This window comes from Gymnoscopelus microlampas, assembly GCF_963454915.1.
Source record: "Gymnoscopelus microlampas genome assembly, chromosome: 24".
NCBI lineage: Eukaryota > Metazoa > Chordata > Actinopteri > Myctophiformes > Myctophidae > Gymnoscopelus > Gymnoscopelus microlampas.
This window is the reverse complement of record NC_139961.1, coordinates 1023372-1039057: the sequence shown is the minus strand read 5'-3', so window position 1 is coordinate 1039057 and position 15686 is coordinate 1023372. Positions and strand designations below refer to the sequence as shown.

The window sequence follows — 15686 nt, the reverse complement described above, 5'->3', positions numbered from 1 at the left end:
CCTGAGAGACACGGGGAGAACATGCAAACTCCACACAGAGTATAAAGACCCTTTCGCCAACCCCACCCTGGGTTTAGGGTTTTAATTAACCCTTTCATGGTGTTGTTACAGGGTGTTCCTGGAGAGCGGGGAGACCTACAACCCGCCCCAGCCCACGGTGCGCCCCCTAAAGGCCGAGGTGTGCACCTTCAGCAAGAGCAGCGCCAAGGCCACGGGCAGCGTGGGCGTGTTGACCTATGACCTCCTGGAGCGTTCCCAGAACGACCACATCGAGACGCTGGCCGTCATGTTCTCTGTCCCACGGGACTACCGCCTCTATAAGAACTGGTCTGTTCTATCTAATATATATCTATATGTCATGTTCTATCTAATATATATCTATATGTCATGTTCTATCTAATATATATCTATATATGTCATGTTCTATCTAATATATATCTACATGTCATGTTCTATCTAATATATATCTACATGTCATGTTCTATCTAATATATATCTATATGTCATGTTCTATCTAATATATATCTATATGTCATGTTCTATCTAATATATATCTATATATGTCATGTTCTATCTAATATATATCTACATGTCATGTTCTATCTAATATATATCTATATGTCATGTTCTATCTAATATATATCTATATGTCATGTTCTATCTAATATATATCTATATGTCATGTTCTATCTAATATATATCTACATGTCATGTTCTATCTAATATATATCTACATGTCATGTTCTATCTAATATAGATCTATATGTCATGTTCTATCTAATATAGATCTACATGTCATGTTCTATCTAATATATATCTACATGTCATGTTCTATCTAATATATATCTACATGTCATGTTCTATCTAATATATATCTATATATGTCATGTTCTATCTAATATATATCTACATGTCATGTTCTATCTAATATATATCTATATGTCATGTTCTATCTAATATATATCTATATGTCATGTTCTATCTAATATATATCTATATGTCATGTTCTATCTAATATATATCTACATGTCATGTTCTATCTAATATATATCTATATATGTCATGTTCTATCTAATATATATCTACATGTCATGTTCTATCTAATATATATCTACATGTCATGTTCTATCTAATATATATCTACATGTCATGTTCTATCTAATATATATCTACATGTCATGTTCTATCTAATATATATCTACATGTCATGTTCTATCTAATATATATCTATATGTCATGTTCTATCTAATATATATCTACATGTCATGTTCTATCTAATGTATATCTACATGTCATGTTCTATCTAATGTATATCTATATGTCATGTTCTATCTAATATATATCTATATGTCATGTTCTATCTAATATATATCTATATGTCATGTTCTATCTAATATATATCTATATATGTCATGTTCTATCTAATATATATCTACATGTCATGTTCTATCTAATATATATCTACATGTCATGTTCTATCTAATATATATCTACATGTCATGTTCTATCTAATATAGATATATATATGTCATGTTCTATCTAATATAGATCTATATGTCATGTTCTATCTAATATAGATCTACATGTCATGTTCTATCTAATATATATATCTATATGTCATGTTCTATCTAATATATATCTATATGTCATGTTCTATCTAATATATATCTACATGTCATGTTCTATCTAATATATATCTACATGTCATGTTCTATCTAATATATATCTATATATGTCATGTTCTATCTAATATATATCTACATGTCATGTTCTATCTAATATATATCTATATATGTCATGTTCTATCTAATATATATCTACATGTCATGTTCTATCTAATATATATCTATATGTCATGTTCTATCTAATATATATCTATATGTCATGTTCTATCTAATATATATCTATATGTCATGTTCTATCTAATATATATCTACATGTCATGTTCTATCTAATATATATCTACATGTCATGTTCTATCTAATATATATCTATATGTCATGTTCTATCTAATATATATCTACATGTCATGTTCTATCTAATATATATCTACATGTCATGTTCTATCTAATATATATCTACATGTCATGTTCTATCTAATATATATCTATATGTCATGTTCTATCTAATATATATCTATATGTCATGTTCTATCTAATATATATATATATCTACATGTCATGTTCTATCTAATATATATATCTACATGTCATGTTCTATCTAATATATATCTATATGTCATGTTCTATCTAATATATATCTATATGTCATGTTCTATCTAATATATATATCTACATGTCATGTTCTATCTAATATATATATCTACATGTCATGTTCTATCTAATATATATCTACATGTCATGTTCTATCTAATATATATCTACATGTCATGTTCTATCTAATATATATCTACATGTCATGTTCTATCTAATATATATCTACATGTCATGTTCTATCTAATGTATATCTACATGTCATGTTCTATCTAATGTATATCTACATGTCATGTTCTATCTAATGTATATCTATATGTCATGTTCTATCTAATATATATCTATATGTCATGTTCTATCTAATATATATCTATATATGTCATGTTCTATCTAATATATATCTATATATGTCATGTTCTATCTAATATATATCTACATGTCATGTTCTATCTAATATATATCTACATGTCATGTTCTATCTAATGTATATCTACATGTCATGTTCTATCTAATGTATATCTATATGTCATGTTCTATCTAATATATATCTATATGTCATGTTCTATCTAATATATATCTATATGTCATGTTCTATCTAATATATATCTATATATGTCATGTTCTATCTAATATATATCTATATGTCATGTTCTATCTAATATATATCTATATATGTCATGTTCTATCTAATATATATCTATATATGTCATGTTCTATCTAATATATATCTACATGTCATGTTCTATCTAATGTATATCTACATGTCATGTTCTATCTAATGTATATCTATATGTCATGTTCTATCTAATATATATCTATATGTCATGTTCTATCTAATATATATCTATATGTCATGTTCTATCTAATATATATCTATATATGTCATGTTCTATCTAATATATATCTACATGTCATGTTCTATCTAATATATATCTATATGTCATGTTCTATCTAATATATATCTATATGTCATGTTCTATCTAATATATATCTATATGTCATGTTCTATCTAATATATATCTATATGTCATGTTCTATCTAATATATATCTATATGTCATGTTCTATCTAATATATATCTATATATGTCATGTTCTATCTAATATATATCTACATGTCATGTTCTATCTAATATATATCTACATGTCATGTTCTATCTAATGTATATCTACATGTCATGTTCTATCTAATGTATATCTATATGTCATGTTCTATCTAATATATATCTATATGTCATGTTCTATCTAATATATATCTATATGTCATGTTCTATCTAATATATATCTATATATGTCATGTTCTATCTAATATATATCTACATGTCATGTTCTATCTAATATATATCTATATGTCATGTTCTATCTAATATATATCTATATGTCATGTTCTATCTAATATATATCTATATGTCATGTTCTATCTAATATATATCTATATATGTCATGTTCTATCTAATATATATCTACATGTCATGTTCTATCTAATATATCTATGATATGATATATTGAAAAGTGGTTCCTTTTGTGAAGTGAGCTTGTAGATCTGCTATTATCCAAAACATCTTGGGGTAAAAAAAGGGAAAAATGGGGAATATTTCTGAAACATTTTCAATGCACAAATCTGGTACAGGGGGTCCCTGGCACAAACGTATTTGCAGTGGCGTGCACAGACATTTTGAGGGGCAGGTGTTCAAGTAAATTATACTTTTTTTTGTTTACTTGGTCTGCTCTTTTTTCCCTCTACACCTATACCTCTTTGCCAAAAATAGCCGATCTACAAGCCCACAACGCCTCGCAGCGCGAGGCGTTGTGGGCTTGTAGATCGGCTATTTTTGGCTAAAGTTCTCCTCAGAAAAGGGATGCTAGGTTTCGAGTGGTTATGGTAAAAAGACAAATCATATCACATAAAGATTTGGCGGACCCCCTATAGTAACTCTGAGGACCCCCTAGGGGTCCCGGACCCCCTGTTGAAGACCCCTGCTGTAAACTGAAAAAAAAAAAAAAAAAAAAACTTTTTTTCAAAAGGGCACTTCTGGTCAAGAGGGCAAAGGGCAGGTGTTGTAGCACCACCTAGCGTCTATCTGTGCACGTCCCTGCGTATTTGTCTGCGGATGTAAACAGGGCTGAAGTGGTTAATGTGTGTTTTGTTAAAATAATAATAATATCTAATAATATAATAATAATATCTTCTGTCGTTCACAGGTTCGCAGTGGGAGTGTACGCTAGGGGGCGCCAGTGTGACGAGGCCCTGTACAAAGAGATGTATTACGACAAGCAGCCTCAGGGCTTCGTCAGGATGGAGGCCAACGGCTCAGGGATCAACTACGTCAGAGCCACCATGTCACCCATGGGTGCTGCTAGTCTGAAGGTGGAGGTCTGGGACAAGCTGTTCACCCCCAGCGTCAGCCAAGCATGTTAAACCATGCTATATCTATCTTACTAAAGTAACTAAATACATTTACTCAAGTACTGTGCTTGAGTAAAAGTTTGAGGTATTTTCTACTTTAGTATTGCCAATTTTCAGTACTTTTACTTCTACTCCATTACATCTCAGACACTACAGTTATTTGAAAACTTTAGTTACTAGTTACTTTGCAGATATAAAGTATTACATTATAACACATACATTAACCACTTCAGCCATATTTTATACATAGGCTATTTGAAAATAGCCGATCTACAAGCTCACAACGCGTCGCATCGCGACGCGTTGTGAGCTTGTAGATCTGCTATTTTCAAACATTTTAGTACTTTTACTTTTGGTACTTTAAGTATATTTTGATGCCAATACTTTTGTACTTTTTCTCAAGTAACATTTTGAACACAGGCCTTTTACTAACAGAATATTTCTACTTTGCGGTATTGATACTTTTACTCAAGTAAAAAAATGTAGTACTTTTTCCACCGCTGCTATCTATCTTCCTAAAGTAACTAAGTACATTTACTCAAGTACTGTGCTTATACGTTTCCTGTCTCTCTAGTCTAGACTGATTCTGTCTGAAATAAAGCATAAAATAAAATGTTTTAAAAACGTTCTCTTATAGAAATGTAATCAAAGTATTAAATGTAATCAAAGTATGTTTATGTGAGTTTAATGAAACACATAAAGGGCTCGTCTGTATTTTTCATTGTTTTTGTCACCGCAGTCTGACAAATAAAATCTACCCTTTCACTGAAGCTACCTGTGTGTGTGCGTGTGTGTGTGTGTGTGTGTGTGTGTGTGTGTGTGTGTGTGTGTGTGTGTGTGTGTGTGTGTGTGTGTATTAATTGAGTTGAGAATTAATTGAACAAATAATAATACAGTATTGATTGATTGAATTATTGATTATTAACAGATTTTAACAGTACAGCGTTATACGATTATACAATGAGTGCTTGTTTCCATTTTATTTAGCGAATGCAAAGTCCTTAAGCCAAGCAGTTGCCTCCTGGTCTGCTGTATGGAGGGTGACTAATCCTCCTTTCAGTCTTTGGAGAGGACAAACTTCTATGATGTGCTCCATAGTTTGCTCCTCTCCACAAGCACACAGTGGGCTTGGGCTACTGTCCCACTTGTGAAGGCTGGCCAAGCAGGGGCCATGTCCAGTCCTGAATCGATTGAGTGTCGACCATTGTCTCCTTGGGAGGTTGGTGCCAGGGACCTGTTGGTTGGGGTCTGACACCAGATGTTTGTTTGGGACCTCCTTGGACTCCCATTCATTTCTCCAAGCTGATTGGATGGTGAAGTCAGCTGGTGGGGTGTTCTTCCAAATTGGCCGTCTGGATGGAAGTCGAGCAGTGGGTGGGTTGTAGATGTCTGCATGGATTGGTAGATGGGGGGAGTCTTTGGACTTTTTAAGCATCCTTTGAGTAAATGCTGCTCGCCGGATATGTGGAGGAGCTATGTTTGATAAGACAGGGAGCCAGGGGAGTGGTGTTGAGCGAATAGTCCCGGTTATGGTTCTCATGGTTGTGTTGAGCTGGGTGTCCACGTGGTGTGTATGAGATGACCTGGACCAGACAGGGGCACAATATTCTACTGCAGAATATGCAAGGGCCAGTGCTGAGGTGCGCAGTGTGCAGGCTGCCGCCCCCCATTTTGCACCAGCGAGCTTGCAGAGCAGGTTGTTTCTTGACTTCACCTTAGCTGCCGTCCCTTTTAGATGTTCCTTGAAGGATAGGGTCCTGTCAAGGGTCACTCCAAGGTAGGTTGGATTAGAGGCATGCTTCAGCTTGAGTCCGCTCAGGTGGATGTTTAGTTCTCTGGCAGCTTTTGCATTGTGGAGATGGAATACACTGGAGACAGTTTAGCCAGGTCTTCATTGAGCACCTGTTCCAGTGGGTCAAAGTCTGGTGCTTGGAATGCCAAACAGATGTCATCTGCATAGATGAATTTGCGGGATTTGGTGGTGGGTAGGTCGTTTGTGTAGAGGTTGAACAGGGTTGGAGCTAGAACTGAGCCTTGCGGGAGACCATTCGTCTGCGTTCTCCATGCGCTCGTGTTCTGTCCGAGATGAACTCTGAACCTCCGGTTGGTCAGCAGAGTTTGGATTATTGCTGTTGCCCAGGCAGGGAGCGCCTTTGTGAGTTTCAGTATGAGGCCCTTGTGCCAGACAGTATCATAGGCGGCTGTGAGGTCGAGGAACACAGTCCCTGTCTTTAGTCTGCTCTCGAAGCCATTTTCAATGAAGGTGGTAAGGGCCAGTACTTGTTCTCCGGTGCTGCGGTCCTTGCGGAAACCTGCTTGATCCACGCAGAGAATATCCTCTACCCCTGAAGAAATACGTTGCAGTATTAGGCGTTCCAGAATTTTGAAGGGAACGCTGAGTAGGGAGATTGGGCGGTAGCTTGCTGGTAATTTGTGGTCTTTGCCAGGTTTTGGTATGGCAATAACCTTTGCTGTCCGCCATTTCTTTGGGATCAAGTTTGTCTGTGTGATCCTGGTGTAGAATTGTTTCAGCCAGGTTAGGGCTCGGGGGCCAAGATGTTTCATGAACTCTGGAGAGATGTTGTCATATCCTGCTGCCTTTCCACATGTCAGGCCCTGCAGGACTTTCTCCAGTTCAGCAACCTCAAAAGGCTCAGGGTTTCTTTCCTCTCGGGGCGTTTTTCGATGTTTCTTTAGCTCAGTTGTAACTGCTCTTCTGGTGTGTTTGTCCTGGGTTGCTTTTGCAATAGACAGTAGGTGGGATGCAACTTGGTTGGGTGTGACAGATGCTCGGCTTTGGCTAGGGGGCTTCTGTGCAGCTCCTAGGCGGCGTATGAGGCTCCAACATTTCCTGCTAGAGTGGGTAAAGTTCAGGTCAGCAACTGTCTCCTCCCATTTCTTTCGCCGGGCTGTAGTTAGCGATTCAATGAGATGGTCTGCTATCTCAGGGTCCCCTGATGTTTTGTAGGCTTGTAGGAGGGCAGCGCTTTCTCCGTCCAGACATGGGACGTAGAGGGGTCGGTAGCCTCGTGGGATTGCTGTGTGGGCAGCTTTGAAGATGGCGCTGCAGAAGCGGTTGTATGCTTCATCTACAGTGATGGTGTGGAGTGGGATGGTGACGACACTCCGGTCCAAGGTTTCACTGTATTTTTTCCAGTTGGCTTTGCGGAAGTTCCAGCGCATCTTTCTTGGGCTGTTTATGACTGGGAGTTGTAGGTTGTTTCCATGTAGGTTGTTTCCATTGTGGTCCTATGTATTCAATTCATATAGATCATGGGTCTTCAACAGCCTCATAGCTACGACATGGGGGGGGGGCTAGCATCCCATTATGAGGGGAACATCAGACAAAAATAGCCAATCTACAATCTCACAACACCTCGCAACTACAAGGTGTTGTGAGCTTGTAGATCTGCTATTTTCAAATAGCCTAGGTATAAAATAGGGCTAAAGTGGTTCAATTCAATTCAATTTTATTGAAGTGTCAAATCACAACAGGTTGTCTCAAGACACTTTACATGTAGAGCAGAGACCTGACAATCCCACCCTGAACAAGACCTTTTGCGACAGTGGCAACGAAAAACTCCCTCTTAACTGGAAGAAACGTCAGGCAGACCCTAGGCTCTAGGGTGGGGGCAAGCTCACAGCGCGGCACCGAGTGCAGCGCTATGAGCTTGTAGCTCTGCTATTTTTGAAAAATCTAGAAAATGTGTGCAAATTAATATATTTATATTCTTATAAAGCGAACATTTCCATGACAGTTATGGAACCACTAGTTCCTGGTTTGAGATTTCATGGATTCTTTATTCTGAATAAAGAAAATGTTAACTGACTGACTTTATTCTGGAGAGACACTTAGGTAGGATACTTAATTGGTAGTTTAAAAAAACCACAGTGTCATTCATTAATACAACGCCAACGTGGACTATACACAAACAAAGCCTTGTTTCCATTGTGGAGAGAAGCATCCAAAGCAGCAGGCTATCCGGGGTAAGGGTCTAACTAAGACCAGTTGGTGTTAAGATGGAGCCATGATTTGCGGTCCTTTTTAAATCTTTAGAGAATATGTATGTATTTTAGGGCTGAAGGGAGGGCGTTCCACAGGGTAGTGTCTGGCTGATAAAAGGCATTTTTTCCGCTTAAGCGTCCTGAAGCTATAAGGGGAACCAGATCATATAAACTTCCTCTGGTTGAGTACCCTGTGAGCATCGCTCACTGTGGGCAGCCTGCAGGTTCATATCAGAATAATGATATATTATTACAATAACAAACATGCAAACATGACCCGCTTTAATAACTTCAGTCTATAGTAATGACTAGTATTACCATTATATTGTTTGTTTTATGTCCAATGTATTTGTATTTAAGTTCATAAAGTTAACATAAGTATAACTAAATGCATTTGAAATTAAATAAAAATGATACTTTTCAGGATTCCAATTAAAAAATAGCCCAAAAAAAATAATAATCAGGATTCCAATTCTAAAATAGTAAAAATAGCAGATATACAAGCTCAAAACACAGATTTACGCACACAACTCAGTTTAATTTAATCTACAGTCCTTTTTCATTGTGGGAAGGGACATTGAGGGGAACATGTGAAAGCTGAACACACACACACACACACACACACACACACACACACACACACACACACACACACACACACACACACACACACACACACACACACACACACACACACACACACACACACACACACACACACACAGGAGAAGGATGAATAATGTAATAATACAAAAGGTTGTATCAGTTAACCAATATGTTTTGCATGTATCGCAGCAGGTTGAACCTGTAGGTGTATAAACCTGTTTCATACAAAAAACGTAGATCAGTCCATTTAAAGCCGCCACTGAACATATGCCGCTAGAAAGGTTTGGCATGTTGACAGACTTCATGAGCTCCCAGGTGTTGGAGTTTGGGTGGTAGCGCTCCACTGATTTCTCACAGATATACAGCTCCTCCTCCTTCACGCCCCCCATTGCAAACACACAGCCATCCAGCATCACCAGCTCTATGTGAGGTTGTGCAAGGGAAAAAATGTACCTGATCATTAGAACTAGAGCTGTAACTATCCATTATCTTCTTAGCAACTATTCTAGATCTAATGATTACTTTAATTAATTGAATAATCTGCACCCCTAATTAGCACTGATGACCTTGGGTAACCAAGGCAACAACCCACAGTGTTCATTACAAAACAAAGTAAAATAGAATGACATAGTTTAACAGTCTTACTGCAACCACAGCGTGCCTTATTCATGGGAGCCATCTCCAACAATGTGTTACGGTCATAGCGCCACATCTCATTGCTATATGAACCATCAGGGAATCGTCCTCCAGCCAGATACAGAAGAGTACCCATGTCTTTAGAAGAGCAGAATTAAAACGAGTTATGACTTGTTAAAGAAATAAAGATACAAAACGTGAAATGTCTTCACTGATACCTAATGTGACGTGACTGACGTCACCACATACCATACAGGACAGTCCCAAAAGGTTCAGGTAGGTTTTGACTGTACTGCTATGTTATTGTGATGGTTCACTTATCAAGCATAGAAGACCACAGAAACATATTATAATAGGTCCAGTTCAGGGCCTCGCCCCGGTGATCCCCATCCACTGCAATGTTATCAGATTAATACAAACACATCTATATACAAAAACTGTGAATGGTCAAAAAGACTCAAAATAAGGTAAAACCGCTGGCAGTGGCGGATTAATGAATGAATTAATACGTGGCAATGAATGTGTGAGAAAAACACAACGACGAACGTCAGCATGCTGTAGGGAAGGTGCAACGTGTCAGCGCGTGTCGACCGCATAATCCACATAAAGTAGACTGACTGGTATAATTCACAGGTAGGTCCATGAGGAAGAGCAAAAGTCTAAGACAAGATTGATGACAGGTGGTGACCATGCCTTGTTCAGCAGTTTGACGGCAGCCGGGTGGAAGCTGTGGAAGCCGGGTTTTTTTGTAACCCAGCTCTTAACCCTTTAACACATTGACCGCCAGGCCCGTAGTCCTACGGGCCGATAAATCCAACCGTTAAGCGCCTACGGGATCGGTGGTGCTTTTTCCTTTTAAAAAAAAAAAAAAACGTTTTTAAATTTTTGGTACGACACATTTCAGTGTAACACCACTGGAAGCCGGAACCATTCTTCGCCGGATATTTTCGTTGCCATCCGACTCCATTCTAAAGCGGACACTAAAATGGCTTTTTCTCTAGTTGTAGTTTTTCCTCCTCGCTGATCACTGTTTAACATAAACCGTTCTAACTACAACATGGCCGCTCCGTTTTTCACACGTGCTTTTCACAGCTCGCACCAGGCAGATGTCTGCGATGTTTACAAACAGTGCACAGCTCAATTTTAAGGATTTTAACGAGGTCTATGGCGACGTGAAAAAAACAAAAACCACAATAAAACGTTGGCACTGGTGAGTACATTATGAGATTAACCTCTGGCGATCAATGTGTTAAGAGGCAGCAGCTGCGCAGCAACTAGTTAGGTGGAACATGGCAAACTCCACACTCTGGATTTGTGCAATAATAAATTGTCTTTTACTGCAGTTTAAACAGGTTCCCAGAGACATGGTCAGTTTGTGTGCAGCATGGGGCTGTACAAAAAATACAATGTAGAAATAAGATGTTGTTGTTCAAAATAACAATAACAATTCTTTACGTTCTCTAATTGTGTAGACCTGTATTGTAAGTAATGCAGATGTTTAACAATAATTTGACTCTTGAGAGTGTAAAATATACTGAAGATTTAAAGATCTACTGTATAAGGGTCCATTTGGTTATCAACTCTCCATCATTTAGCTGGGGACCACCTGGAACCCCCTCAAGGACCACTGGTGGTCCCCGGACCACTGGTTGAGAACCATTGCACTGACAAGTCCCGGAAAAGACGCACTGTGATTGGCCAGTAGTCAACGCGCTGTGATTGGCCAGTAGTCACTTTGAGTGTCAGCTCTCCTCCTCTAATATGGCAGCCGCGATACCAGTTGCTCCAACGAACTGCAGAGGCCAATGAGGTATCTAGGTTTCTATATCTATGATTGCGCAATTCGTGGCACTATTGTGGACGAGGACCTCTGTGATTTTTCATGTCTAGGGACCTACTGACTCAGTTCAAGTGAGAAATTCCCCCAACACCACATTGCTAACAGGTCTACAGGCCAGGTACAGGACACTGCTCCACTTCACTCTGATGATGGTATCCCTCACCTGATGCAATGATGCTTGCTCCATTGGCAGGAGATAATTCACACGCCAGACTCTTCCATTGTTTTGTCCGAGGATCAAAGGTCTCTACGTCGCCATCAGACACCATCAGAATCACTTCTACAAGCGGGGGAGAAGGAGGCAAGCCAGAGGAGATTTAAGAGTTCGGAGTAAACACAGTAATTTAACCACTAACTCATTTGACAGGACCCCCCCCCCCCTCCCTGTTTTCACTCTACACTAAATACCTTCACCACAAATAGCAGATCTACAAGCCTATACATCTGCTATAAGTCTTGCGGACTTGTTTCCGTTGGGGTCCTTGGTATTCATTTCATAGACAATAGTAGCAACCAACAGTTCAAATATCAACATGAAAATACAGAGAAGAATAACACTATGTACAAAAAAAGAAAAAAGCATGAAAAAACAAAAAAAAAAGGGGGGGGGGGTCGACTGCCTACCGGGAAACTGGTACTACCTCCTCTTATGGCCTCCAGAAAGATGAGTTTTTAGGGCTGTTTTAAATGAGCCCAGCGAACTGCATTTTTTGAGGGATTAGTCCATGAGCCAGACAAGATTTCATTATCGAAAGAGTGTGCAAAACCATACCAATATTAAATTGTTTATAGGGTCAATATAAGTAAATAAATATAGGATAACCTTTCCACAGGAGCAGCTTTTTTATATTTATCACACATTTTGTTATTTTCCCCTTACGTACATGACAGGTGAAGAAAATGCCAAAATGTTTTAAATAGTTATCATAATGAAACTTCACCAGTTGATTACTTACATGAAGAAAATGATTTATCGTAATACAAGTTTTCTGAAATTGTATATTTATTTCACCTGTAAAATCAAATTGTCACGTATGTTTGCTCATTGAAGGACGTTGTGTCAGCACAAGAAGTCCCAACTACAAAAGTAAGTTTGTATTTTAGTGAGACAGGGCACTGTGGTGTCAGTGTGTGTGATGTGTTACTACAGTAGTACCTGAGGTCCCACGGGGGCGTGCCGTGTCACGGTAGGACAGGAGACGCTGGTTCTCAGCCTCAGAAATGAGCCTCTGGTAGGTCTTGGCCTCAGAGATGAACCTCTGACAGCCCTGGGATTCTTTCACCACATCCAGAGACTCAATCACAGTGTGGAGGTAAGAGGGGCTGATGAGAGGCAGACGGATGTGTTCCAGCACCTTCAACAACAAACACAACACTCATTATTTACTAGTTCAACTGGATACTGGGTGAACAACACATGAGACTAAGAAGTGACTGACCTTGTCAAAGGTCAGCCTGTGGTCAGGATATTTGTTTAACCACAAAATGGCAGCATCAAACACCACGTCCTCCTCTGGCACAATGAGATGGTCACTGGAGAGGATCTCTGTCAGTTTGTCCACAGAGACAGAGAGGAACTCTTCCTATTGGTTTAGAAAATACATGAATTGATCTGAAACATTACGACCCTGTTCCCATACGTCCTTAACTGATTGAATCTATCCACACAGGTCTGGGTCAGTTGTGATTGCTACAGGCTGAGTAATCGTAATAAAAACTACTTTTTAGGAGAATAAGCCAACAACAGACCAACAAGTTGGTAAAAGTACACATCACTGACCTGCTTGTAGATGACACAGAAGTATTCCAGGATGTAATCCATGCTGGATTCCTCCAGCTTTTTACAGGAGTATTTGTCAGCCAAGAGGTGGATCTCTACACAGTTGTTAATGTTCATGTGATGCTGCATGAAGTCACAGCAGGCTTCACGAACATCTGTGACATCCATGAAGTCTGCTCCTGCTAGCAGGACCTAGAAGACCAAATAAACAAAATGTTTCTAAGCACAGACGTAGGACAGAAATGTAGACCATGAATAAAGTTTATGATGATAAAACATTACCTGCACATTTTCTGTGCAGATTGACACCTCTGAAGTGTAGGCAAAGCTCACCAACATGTCGTCTATGTCGTATAGATTCATCTTCTTGTAAACTACTGCCACCCTGTGGTCAAAGGGCAGCATTGCATTTGACATAGTGACATCATTTTGATGTGAGACAGACAACAATACATATCTTATTCCTTTGTGTCTTTTGTTTAGTGTCTCTTAAATGATAACAATGGATGCTGAATATCATTCATTTCCAGTGGTGGGAAAAAGTATATGACCAGTGTGTGAGCCCGACTCACGATAGGGGTCATACAGTGGATCTGGTGTTATGGTATGGTCTGGCTGTTCCCCACACAGATCTCTCCCCTCTATCCAGTAGTATTTCAGACCACATACCTATCCTTTTCACTGCCAAGATTCCCTCATGGATCGCCAAAAACCTGGCTCCTCCAACCCGCTCACGCATGATCAACCACCAAACTGCATCTCAGTTTTCCCATGATGTTCTTTGCCTCCCCTATGAATACACTAGACCAGTGGTTTTCAACCTTTTTTAAATGCCAAGGACCCCTAAATTGATATACATTTGGCCGCGGACCCCCATCTGAAAATGTTTTGTGCCAGGGACCCCCAGAAGCAAAGATTTGAGTTAAAAATGTTCGCTTTAAAAATGATATATTCAAAGATATGCACACATTTTCAAGACTTTTCTGTGAGCTTGTATATCTGCTATTTTTGAATAGCCACAGCTAAGTGGTTATTCAAAAAAATGTGGAGGGTCTTACTTCAACACTTGATTCCACATGCACTGACATTTTAAACTCGTCGCCCCCCCCCCCCCCCCCCCCTGAGTATTAAGCGCACAAGACCACTCTCTGAACCATGGCTGAATGACTCTACTCGTACCCTCTGACGCGCATGTAGGCGCGCGGGAAGAAAGTGGAAAAAAGGACAGACTATATGTTTCCCTCCAGATCCTCCACGCCTGTTTTTCCCGACTACCAGAAATCTGTTAAAATCTGCCAAAACACATTACATTTCAAACCTGGTTTCCATGAATTGTGACAAGCCACAGGTTTTTTTTAATGTTTTTAATTCTTTGATTAATCCTCGTATTAAACCACCTGTTGTGTCATCATCAGCTCTCTGTGAGAGGTTTTTAAAGTTTTTTATTGACAACATTGATAACCTTAGGTCAGCTCATAATGTTTGTCACACCTGAACCCCTCCCTCCATTACGCCACGCCCTCCTCGATACCTTTTCGCCTCTATCTCTGTCATCACTCTCTGATATGGTTAAACACCTGCGACCCACAACTTGTCCCCTTGACACTCTGCCCTCTCGTCTCCTGAAGGACGTTTTGGACGCCATTGGGCCATATTCTGGCCCATGGGCCATATATTGGGCCATATTCTGGCCCAATATATTCATATTGGGCCATATTCTGGTGGGAACATTTGCAGGAAAGCTTGCAGATCGGCGATTTTTGGCAAAAACATTTGGTGTCGAGGGAGAAAAGAACAGACCAAGGACAGAGTGTGTATCACACACAGAATCCATTCTTTTCGGGTCCAAACATACCCTTAGTAATACAAATGATTTCAAGAGTCAGGTAATCTCAAGGAAAGAAGAGGTTACCTATTTGGGCAGTATTCTTGATAATAAACTGACAGGTTTTATTTAATCAAAAGTGATTAAGAAAGTCAATCAAAGAACAAGATCTTTGGGCAGGATTTCCTCTATTGTGAACAATTTTGCACTAAATTTGCACTAAACAAAATTCTGTTGTATTCTGAATACAATGTCAATAAAACTACAATGTCAAATGTTTATCTTCCACAGCAGAAAACACACGACACACCCTGTACATTCACGTGTCAACTGCCAGAAACAGTCACTGAACATGTTCCATTGTAAACTCCAAGAA

At 38.9% G+C, this 15686-nt stretch overlaps 1 protein-coding gene across 1 annotated transcript in view; it reads left to right on the top strand.

Moving 5' to 3' along the window:
* Window positions 1-5388, top strand: part of LOC311040922 (DELTA-sagatoxin-Srs1a-like) — an 8624-nt gene extending 3236 nt beyond the window's left edge. Inside the window, exons 3-4 of the mRNA XM_084051349.1 lie at window positions 112-327; window positions 4414-5388. Of these exons, the coding sequence (XP_083907475.1) occupies window positions 112-327; window positions 4414-4630 (433 nt within the window). The 3' untranslated portion in view covers window positions 4631-5388. The remainder of the gene's footprint in view (window positions 1-111; window positions 328-4413) is intronic.
* The last annotated feature ends 10298 nt before the right edge of the window (window positions 5389-15686 follow it).